General features: G+C 39.1%; 1 protein-coding gene across 1 annotated transcript; it reads right to left on the minus strand.

Moving 5' to 3' along the window:
- Nucleotides 1–470: 470 nt before the first annotated feature.
- tmem222b (transmembrane protein 222b) lies at nt 471–11,377 on the minus strand. The gene is made up of 6 exons (XM_042507121.1): nt 11,223–11,377; nt 9,450–9,534; nt 7,269–7,300; nt 7,061–7,157; nt 6,839–6,969; nt 471–3,774 (listed from the first exon to the last, which is right to left on the minus strand). Exons 1-6 carry the CDS (start codon nt 11,339–11,341, stop codon nt 3,687–3,689), a joined length of 552 nt encoding a protein of 183 aa, XP_042363055.1. The 5' UTR covers nt 11,342–11,377; the 3' UTR covers nt 471–3,686.
- Nucleotides 11,378–11,694: the final 317 nt, after the last annotated feature.

The following is an 11,694-nucleotide window of genomic DNA, read 5'->3' on the forward strand; positions in this document are numbered from 1 at the left end:
TCTTCTTTTTATTACTCTAATTTTGTTTAAGGAAGTAGGTTGTTATAAAAATAGCTCTTAAATGCAATAACTTTGCCATGACTTCACCATTTACTAGCTGCTGGATTTGATGTCTCTGGTCATTCCCACCTACCCAGGTGGTATGGTAAATGTGGGGGAGGGGTGTTTGGGGGTCAGACTAAAGCCTTTGATCCCCCCTTCCTTGAAAACCATGATACTCTGCAGAATAATGACCACTGAGTGGGACTAGAAGCCACTTGATAGTAGAGTATCAAAGCCTTACTGAATGTTTATTCTGACAGCTTATAATGATTATTACAGGAATCACTTCAGAGTGTATTTATAGAAACTAGAGAAGGAGCAGGAGGGACTTTGCCCTCAATGGCTCCCTCCTGCTGACAGCCTTCACGAAACACAGTTTTCATAATTCAATGATGGAATTTCAAGTAAAAAAATAACCCACAAATGTCTACAATAATAGACATCTTTATTGGTATTATAGCTGTAAGTCATAATCACATTCAGAGTTCACACAGTCATTTGCAGAGGAGTCTTAAAATTCCCCGTGGGCTATATGATCTGCAGCATAAAAGATATTTTGGGGATTAGAGAAACAAAAGAGGGTTTTTGAAATTGCAGACTGGTATAAGTATATATGGATAGTGGCACTAATAATAGCATCCCAACTGTCTTTTGTCAGCAGACTGAATCGCTGGGACCACAGGTCTCCACATTCCTGGACCTGGCTCTTGGATACAACAAGGCACCGCAGCAGGCAACATCTAAAACCATTCAAATGATCTCCACTGAGTATTGCATTCTTGCACATGCACTCTGATTTTCTATCTCTCCTTCTAAAATATATATATAGATTTATATGTCAGAAGCAGTAATAATGGCAATATTGTGAGTTTCAAGTGATCCCAAAGGCTCATTCATTCATTGCCTTTCAGAGTTTAAAATGTAATGAAAGAGCTTTTTCACTGCAGAAAACAAGTCATATATTCAAGGACAGTTTTTCTCCCGTTTTCCGTCATTTAGCGCAATTACAGAGAACCAAAGGGGTTTTCTGTTTGTTTCTATAGGTACTTTCCACAGCCACATTCACTAAGTTTGGACAGAGATGCAAAATGTCACTGCAGTTTAGGCATAATGAGCATATTTCCAGATTTTTTTTTTAAACACATGCTACTTTTAGTAACATCACTGTGAATGGAGGGCCACAAAGTCCAAATCACAATAATTTAGAATGTAAATATTTGTGGCATAAAGTTGTATTTACAATAAAAGGTGATTACCTCTTCACAATAACGACATGGCTTTAGAAAACAGTCATGAAGTGTCACAGTAAAAAGGCTGAAAATTATTCCCAAATTGTGTTTTTATATACAGTATCCAATGTTCAAATTGAGGGCAGATTCTCATTTTTTTTCTATTTTCTCATTTAAATATATTGAAGATGACTCTGCAGCTTCAGAATGTGTAGCCACACACTTAACAATGCTGGCTATTGCATCAAATCAGCGTTAACTTAAGCAGGCCTGTTACACTTCTAATTTATTATTAATCATCACTAAGACTTGAACCAGATTAAGAGAGAGATATGGATAATAAATAGAGAAATCAATAACTAGGAAGCAGACTGCAATGAAATGCAGCTCATTATTAATCACGAAGCCGCACTATGTGTCAAACATAAACTTCTCTCTCAAACTCTCTTGCATGCATGCAACAAACACACACACATGCTGGCATGCAATCACATGCTCTCTCTGATCGCTGCATGACTAACACACACACGCGATCACGCACTCATTCAGGCACAAATCTGCTTCACTGCCAGAGCAGAGATGATATGCACGAGTGGGGTAGAGAATGAAAATTGCACTGTGAATTATTCAAAAGAGGAAATCTGTCGAGTGAGTGATCAAGTTTGCAAAATATATAAAGAGCACCTGGTGTATGGTATAATGTGTGATCAAATATTTACAGGCGACATGGGTAAAATACACACAAGAGGCCACAGAATATCTGCTCTCGGGCAGCCGAGTGAGCAGAGCAAAGTGTAGAAAACTGGCACGGTGTTAGCCCTAACATGAAACCCTAAACACAGAAAATAAAACTGTAAAATCACACTTAAATGACATCTACTTTGGATTATTGCAGGATGTTGGTCGGTATATGTGTCAAAGCTTTGTGAAACAGTGCTGACATTTCGCATTGACCTTCAGATCTGATATGCAGAGGTGGAAAACAGCAGGAGCGATGCTGGTCAGGCGCTGGGGGGGAACTGCGGATATTCAGCAGGGGTTGGCGAGTGTGAAAAACCTGAGGATCCTGGCTACCTGCTGCTTCTGGCAGCACCGCGGACAAAGAGAGGGCTCAACACTTTTTTCGATTTGATTGCAAACAATGAGGGGATTTGAATCTACTCACGACAGCCATGGCAACGGATTTTGAGTGCCAACCATCATGTGGATTTAAGTTTTTTTTTAATTCAACAAGAATAACTACAAAAATCAGAAATACATAATACATAACGGAGCTGTGAGAGAGGTCATTTTTAGGCACTGACTCTTGCTTCTTTCCCTTAAGTCAAAATTTGTAAGAAAAAACTTTTCTCACGTTAAACAAAAAGATTGAACCAGGTTTCATAATTCCCGACAACAAGCTGCTCTTCAATAAATTTGGAATCACCAATGAGCTGTTCCACTTAAGAACAACTTCAAGGACACAGTTTGAGTTGGTCTCCCATTCTCCAACATATGGCACAAGTATAGAAAACCGAAAAAAGGAGCTTAACTGTTCTGTTGGTTTCTCTAGGTATTTTCCACAGCCACGTTCACTGAGGTTGCTACAATCGTTGCATTGATGATCTGTAGTTACAGGTATGAAAACATTCATCGTAAACCTATTCAAAGTAGTACCATGAGGTGATACATGGAATGCATGTACGACATATCTCTGAAAAAATAGTTCTTTTTAGAAGATGCATACATTTTTGATATCCTACAGAGTTAAGTAAGAAAATGCACAAAAATACAAACTGCTCTGGCATGTTTAAGAAGCTACATTAGATCAAGCATGAAATGCAATAAATTCCCTAGAAAGGCATCTAATTGATATAGCATGTTTGTGCTCCCCAGTATAAAAGTGAAATTCTGGAAGCACTGAATCATGGGATTACACTCCCAATCCATTACAAAGTAAGTCACCAGAATCTGAAAGCAAGGCATGAATGTGTTCCCTCAGAGAATTCAATTCAACTATCAATACAGCTACACGACGTCTACACTGTGCAGGTGGCGATGGCTTAAACCTGCTGTTAGACTTTCAATAATCCGAATCCATTAAGTGTGTTTTCTGCTAGTTGTGGTGGTGATGGGGTGTTCAGTCACCTCCCTCTAAATGAATGACTGAATATAAATGAATTTCCATCACTATTTCGTTCCAGTATCACCACTGGAATAATGCCACTAACAGGCCGCCTGCTACCACAAACCAAGCATGTGTTGGTATACACGTGTTGTACATTCCTGTTCAACAATCTCCTCTCGGAGGGAAGTAGTCTATATCTCCTCGATCGCTTTTGCTCGACACCGTGTGATGCCCCCTAGTTGTCTAAAAAGGTCAACCCCACATCCGACCTGCAGGGGTTCCACTGTGTCTTTAACCGGCCTCCCAGGTCACCGCAGGTTGAGGGTCAGGGCCACTGTAAGGATCATGCCCATCAGCATCAGGAAAGGCAGCCAGGTCTTCAGAAAGCCTGCACAGCTGGACCAAGAGGAGAGTAGTAGAGAGACAGATACGTGAAGGTGAGGAGAAGAGCATTATGTACAAAAAAGAAACTAAGGCAATTTTTAAGTAGTTTTCCCTCACTCAGGTGCTGTTTAAAACTAAAACCATCGCCTTACACTCCAGCATTTTAGCAACATTTCAGAATACATCGCCTTCTATACCTCTCCCCTCTGTTTCAATCCACAATGTGTCCTCTTCTTCTATACTCATCTCCCGTGAAGTACCACAAGACTCCATTTTGGTGCCTATTTTATTTAAATGTATATGCTTCCCTTGGGGACTATTTTCAGAAAATATGATATCTCTTACAATTTTTATGCTGATTACACCCAGCTATACCTCCTGCTCTAACCTTGCAATCCATGCACTCTTAAGTCCCTTTTAGTCTGCAATCACTATCAATCTCTGTTATTAAATGTAAACAACAAGAAGGTGGAACTATTACTGAAAGTAACACATATGTATCAAGTAGCAGAAAACAAATTGGGGGTCGTTGCAAAGCAAATACAACAACGTATCAGGGCTGTACCGGGAGCATTATCCATCACTGAAGGAGTACCCATACAAGACAAATGGCCGTGACTGTAGCGACTTCAATTATCTTGTCTAATCAGCTTCTTTCTTCCCAACAATCGCCAGAGAGCCACTGGGATGTGTAGTCCACTCCTGTAACTTTAGTCCTCAAAGGCTTTCTCGAGAAATGTCCTATATACAAGCTTACTTTTTCCCAGAACCAGGGCTCTCTCTCTTGTGTCCTGAGACAACAGGTTCAAGGTATACTGTAAAATCATGCACGAGCCCCTGGGATCAGTGAGAAACCTCATTCACAAGCTTCAGCCCTACTTCTTACAGTGTCTTCATAGAAAGCAGCTGTAGATTATAGGATAGCAGCAGCAGCAGCTTATCTCTGCAAAAGACATAATGTTGCTGCAAAACATTTTTGTCACAGAGACAATAGTCCAACTTAAAGTGTGTAACGATGTGAAAAAAATGAATTTTGAAAATACACAGGTGACTATCCTCATTACTTCACGGCTGTTGTACAGAGTTAATGCTGGTGTACTCTACAGTGTAGCCTGATATTGGAAGGACAAAGAGACTTTTCACTGTGTTGAATTCAAATAGTGACTACAAGCTTCAAGTGCTGATTCTTAGCATTATTTTGATTGTGTTTCTTGTCCAAAAGTCTACAACACAGAGACGTGAGCCGGCACTTCCCTGGTATTGCTCTGCCAGGCCTGTACAGCCGCCACCTTTCAGGGGCTTCAGCAGGTGGAACACCTGTTCAGTTGGACTAAGATCAGGTGACTGATATTGCCAGTCAAGGCAACATTTCCTGCTGCACTGTCCAAAAAAATTGGACGACTATTCAGACTCTGTTTACCCACTATGGGTTCCAACACCTTGAAACACCCTTCAGCTTCATAGCTATCAATCACCATTAATTTTAAATCCACTGAGCCAGATTAGAGCTGTAACAATGAAAAACATGTCCGTGCCCTAAAACTGCCCTGTGTTTCTATGTGAAAATGAACTCCTTTCTATATTTACAGGGATTATTTGGATTTTTTGAAATGGCATTATGTTGGGTACCTATCCATAGTCAGTGTGTTACATACAGTAGATGCCCCTAGTTTGGAGAAGCTAACTGGAGTCCAACACACAGTTTATTTACATGATGTTAGAAAAGATAAAATTATTGTATTAGTCTGACTAAAACTGGACTTTTAAAATACGTGTAAACATGTTAGTCCGACTGAAATCAGACTAAATCAAATTTCTCAAAGTCGGACTAACACTTCCAAAAAATGCGATTGTAATTCGATTTCCTCCGTCTTGTAAACACCTTAGTCAGACATTAACTGGACAGGGTGTTCGGCTCGTGCTCCTTGTTGCTGCTTACGCCTCCCTCGGTGGTTAGGGATAGGGACTGTTGCAAATTGTGTTGAAGGAATGCTGCAAAACGGGTCAGGCATTTAAAAAAAAACATTAAGCACTGAGGAGAGACTTGTTGTTCATTTTGTCTTAGGTGAGGGACATACAGCTTTAAAATTTAGTATTTTATACCTATTTCAAATTTTTAAAAAGTTACACTTCCAGTCCACACAAGGACAGTCCAATGAAATGGCCTAATCAAGCTATGGCTGCAGCTCCACTAAACTGTGCATGTATATATGTTCTGACAGTAGCTAAGTAATGTATTACTTATTAGTATTTTCATTGCTTTACATGTCTGTCAGACAGTGATTCCCGACAAGGAACTGAAGCCGTATATTCCTTTTTTTAAAGCCGGACTCCATTGAGAAAAACGATACTCTAACTTCATTGATCACAGGAGCTGCTGGTCTACTGCTACCTCCATCAGTTTGTTTGTTTGTGTAATTGTGTGACTTTGACATTAAAAGGGTTAGATGGGATTAACCAAAGTCACACAATAACACAAACTAACTAACTGATCGAGGCAGCAGTAGACCAACAGCTCCTGTATCTGCAAGCTTAAATGACTGTTTTTGTCAATGGAGTCTGGTGGCTTTGAAGAAAGAATGGACCCCGTCCACGGCAGTGGCCAACAGACACCTACTGTATGTAATACACTGTTAATGAATAAGTACTCCATACAATCCCACTACAAAACACCTGAACTATTGAACTATCTCTTTAAGTTGAGGCTTTGTGCTGCAAGTCAGTCGTGTTAATATGTCAAACTCACCTCTGGGACTCACAGACTTGTAGAGAGCAACATGCAGTGTTAAAGCTGTTCTGTTATGTAAGCCTGTTATGTTTTTAAATGAAGGTTAATGTACTCTTTAAATAGGCTTGTGAGGTCATGCCTTAACAGTGTCAAATGACACGACTCAAAACAGAGAATGATATGATGTTATACCCTATTTATATATTCTCACAGTGACATCAACAGTGGTGTTCCTTTTCACTACCTCGGTGGCAGCTGTGGTTGGGAAGTTTAGTTTAGGTTTCTGTGCCAGTTTAACCCCAGCAGCAAACTCTATTTCCAAACACTTGAGATATTAGGGCTTCTTACCTGACATGTTTTCCATGGATCAGAGCGAGGAGGCAGAGGTTGACCATGTTCCACGAGGTGCTGTTTTCATATCGCATCAGATTCAGAGCCATGGCGACATGTGAATGACAGTTGTCACAGCACAAGTTGTGCTTTGGAGAAAACAAAGAGGACAAATCATTAATGATGTTTTCACTTTTATAAAAGTAAATTAAAGACATGTCCATGAGACCACTTATTTACCATCCTGTGCTTGTACTCCTCTGATGCATCGTGCACCGCTGTGTCCCAGGCATTGGAGCCGCTGGCGTACACTTTGCTTACATCAAGCATCCAGTACCTGCCGTCAAAAAGAAACTATGTGAACTACTGTGGAGGGCTAAAGAAACAGGTTTGGTTCTTTGAAGCAATATATGTAACCACAAGAACCCAAATATTTTCATTTACTTACTTTGTCGGTCTTCCAAAAGCCATGTTGTCTTCCTGCAAAAGAAAAATATTTATTTGCTATTTATTATTTCAGAAAAGATTTAGTGATCATTTGTGTACTCATGGTTTTTTTTTATCAAGTTTGTTGGGCTCATTTCATGTTCATTTTGTGTGCTACACTAATAATTAAAGCAGGCATAGCCACATACCACATCAGTCGATCTGAAGCTAATTATGTGACAGTAAAAAAAGTTAACTTACTTCACCTCTTGGAAAATCTGAAAGATCTGAAAGATTTTCAGATTAAAAAACAAACTGTTTCTTATGTTGTGCCGATCATGTGCACTGACACACTATGGAGTTATTTGGGAATCATAATATGTAATTCAGATGGTTTAGCATTACAAATTAAGGAAATGTGCCTCAAATCCTGTTTTTATCCAACAACAACTTTGTTTGTGTGCAACGGCCAAATGGGTCCAACAACCTATTAGGCTGCGGTCAGACGGACATAATCACAGTCTGGTAAAATGAAGCCCCCTCATTCATGTGGTTGGTTGCTTTGATACAGCAGGTTTATCGAGTGCCAACTCAAGAGGGCATCCGCAAAACAATGTAAGCACATGCAAGCGCTACCTCTCAGCAGATTGCTTAGTAACATTAATGACGTATTTCTACTGCTAAGCTTGGCAATTTGTGATTAAAGATAAAATGATTGCCACAGGCTAACTCTCCAAAGTTTAAAATTCCTCAGAGACCACTGTGCAGTGTTTCAGTGTCTCTTCTGTTAAGCCTTTAATTTCACGCACAGTCAGTTACTCGAACCTGATTTTCTGGATCATTTCAGCAATACCACACTAGAGTGATCCTTGAGGTCATGCTGTTATACTGTATATCACCACAGCTGATTGGGTCATAGGCACTAGGCTGCAGGCTGCAGTCTGAGTGCTGAAGATAACCACAGCTGTGATGATATACAGTATAAAAGCATGACCTCAAATGTTGTATTGCTGTTATACAACAGTTCGACAAGAGCCATTTATCAATGAACGGTAATAAGTGACAACAGATTATGATTTGATCGTGTATTTAATGACTTTAATTTGGCGCTGCTGTGTGTGTGTTTCTAGTGAAATAAGAGTTTATTAATAGTTGTTGCTTGTATCGACTCACTGCCATGATCTCTGTCACCTCGAGTCAAGTATCAGAAAGTTTGTTAATTGCGGTGGCTCTCAGGCTGTGGTTGGTTTATTTCCAGAAAACGGCGGTTTACCAAAACCCATCCCTAGCAGCTGCTCCCCTCCTGGGCTTGAGGGCTTTTGCATGAGGCGGAATTTTGTTCAACGTATTTTTTGAGCGACGCTACCAGTCAGATGGGATTTCCTCACTCTTCAAACATTGATACAATGTACGGTAATGTTAGATAACTACCGAGTGGTTATGCGTGCCTAATTATTGGTTTATAACAGCTGTAACGCGGAGTGATACATGCAGAGTTAAAAGTCCCAGTGATGTTGTACTGTACATCAGCATTCATGGGATGCCTCTCGACCAAGCAAACTGCTTGGACAGATCTAACTGTTGTATAAATGTCATTATCTCACTGATATCTGAAGCAATGCGCCCCCATTAATGCAGCCACATGCAATTATGTTTCAGTTTGTTAGGTTAGAGACACTGTTCTTACTTTTATATGCAGGCTATAATATCCTCTCAAAACCTTTTGTAAGTGAGTAGGATTTAGGGAGATATATTGGCAGAAATGGAATATAATAAAAACTAGCAAAACTAGCAGGTCCTCGTCGATGGAGATCTCCATGTTTCTACAGTAACACTAGCTCTAGATAGGGTCCTTCATGTTTTTATGTTGGCCAGCGTAGTTAGCAGCACCCCCATGATGAGAGCATCTGAAAAAAAAAACTGTTTGTTTTTTTTTGTTTTGTTTTTAAGTGAAACTGCTTTATTCATTGTTTTTTTAATCAGTTTCAATGAACAGGCTCTTTTGTTTTGGCCAAGAACAGACCTCTGTGGATAGTTTGGCTTCTGGTAAAAACCTCCTAAATAATGACCACTGAAGAAATTATAAAAACTTTCAGCTAGTTGCAATCTGTAATCCTCATCTCTGGGTAACACTACATCTTCCTAAATCTTGCCAAATGGACCTAATGTCTATAAACCTTGCAGCACCCCTGTCAATACTCACTGAGACAAAGTAAGGTCCAGCAAAGTCCCGGATGACACCAGTGGAAGTGCAGATTCCCATGTGGCCAATGAATGGAAAAAGCCATCTGGACAAGAAAAAACAAACAAACATGCAAAATAAATATTACAACATAAGCATTTCTGTGACAGTCCCTAGAAGGATGAACATGTTCCCAGATGTTCCCAGTGTTATTAATCTTTATGTATCTTCTTTGGCCAGGTCCACACAGGACAGACAAAGAAGGTGAGAGGTGTGTTACTTTTAAATGGGCAGCAGTACTCATTTAACCCTTTGAACCCTGAGCAAATTGGCTGATTTCTTTTTAAAACACGGGGAGAATGTAATTCAGCAAGTCATGGCCCAAATAGTAACAAAAAACTTGTAATAAAAACAAACAAAAAAACATTTCAAGAATAAATTACAAGAAAAAAACCTAAAACTAAACACAAAACCCCCCCACAGAAGCATAGATATACATACATGTATATATATGTATATATCTGATACAAATCAGATTCAGACTATTCAACATAATTTCAGAAAGCTGGTATAGATCAAGAGAGAGACAGGATGCCGGAAAAATATAAAGAAATGTGCATTATAGCATATTAATATCACACACACAGCAAGGTTACGTCAACAGCTACAGAAAATAAATTTGCAGCCATGTTACATTTCATTGGACATTAAACGTGAAAAAAATGCTGTAACAATGTCATCACACACAATAAAATTCCATGACTTTTCAAGATTTTCCATGAGATTAGAATAGTTTTCTGGACAGTTTTCCCATTTAAAAAAAAAAAATCTAATCCTCCCCTATTTAAAACTTTCTTTTGTAATTTCCTTGTTACGTTTGACAAATTTCTTGCAATTTGTGGGACATTTCTTGCAGTGTTGGTTACTGCCTTTCTTTGCAATGTTTTTCAAAATATATTTAACTACTTTGCTCAGGTTTCAGAGGATCAAGTAGCTTGGTAAAGCCATCTGAATGCAGCACATGAAAACTGCTTTCAGTCCTGGTTTCAAAGGGTTAACTTATTGTAATCTGATGTAGGACTCAAAACACATGTAACAAATAACTTGTTGTAGAAAAAAATGAGGGATACGATTGACTTTTCCCAAAACAACTTATAAACTGGTTCCAAAATTCAAACTGATTATCCTCCGGTTTAAATCCACTCATCCTGACTCACTTAGGAGTCCTGAGTTACATGACTGTCAGCACTTTTAACATTGCTGGATAACAGATGACGTTAAGAAGTTAACAGCAAAATTTCCAATTTCTATTAAATCTTAAACTGTTTAAAAAAAAAATATGAAAATGTATCACTAACAAATCACATTGTGACATCACTATAAGTGATGTTACTTCTCACACCAAGTTAATTTACACTTAAAGAAGGTCATCATTGAACAAAGCAAGCTTTAGCCTTCAGTCTCTCAGTACGTAAAAACGTCTATGTTTGCTACTTTTGTTTTACTGGGTATTTATTGGCTTTCTCATTATAATTTCCTGAAATAAATGTCAATTTTAATCATAATTATTACATGTAGACATTTGACATTCTTATCCGTGGCTCTGACTCTTGCGTTTTAACACCGAGGGCACACTGATATCAGTATGTCAATATGAGACATCTTTAAAAGGAAAGCAGCAACAGGATGGTATTGTTCGCCTGCTAGCTAGCTAAGCTAATGAAGCTGTCACTTCGTCTCATGTCCCGAGCTTTTGTTCAGAGACAGACTGAGCAGTGGACGGCGAAAACTCACGATAACACGGGGATTGGTGTCCACACAATACAGTAAGGGTAGCGACTGGCCTCTAGGTTTATTTTCTCAGATGCTATGTGGTAATTCTTCATGGTGTCTTTTTCAACAACATCCGCCATCACCAGCTGTAGAAAATGAACTTCATTTGTCCCACTCACAGCTGCGCCAAGCTACTATAAAAACACGGAACAAGACCGGAAATTACAGGATTTGGGTTTCAAAATAAATACATAAATACGCGTCCGTTTAACAGCCAATAATGCTATGTAGAGAAATACTTGCCGTCATAAACAATTTCAAAGAAGTATTCGGTATTAATTCAACACACGGGGAAAACAGGAAAACATAAGAGGCTGACGTGTAATGTAAGTAGCAATACAATATATAGAAGGACAACGTAGATTTTACTTTGAAAGGTACAATCGAGAGTGCTTTATCTTATTCCAACTGGCTTGACTCTGTTGTCTGTCTT

Source organism: Plectropomus leopardus, chromosome 18 (genome assembly GCF_008729295.1).
Source record: "Plectropomus leopardus isolate mb chromosome 18, YSFRI_Pleo_2.0, whole genome shotgun sequence".
Lineage (NCBI taxonomy): Eukaryota > Metazoa > Chordata > Actinopteri > Perciformes > Serranidae > Plectropomus > Plectropomus leopardus.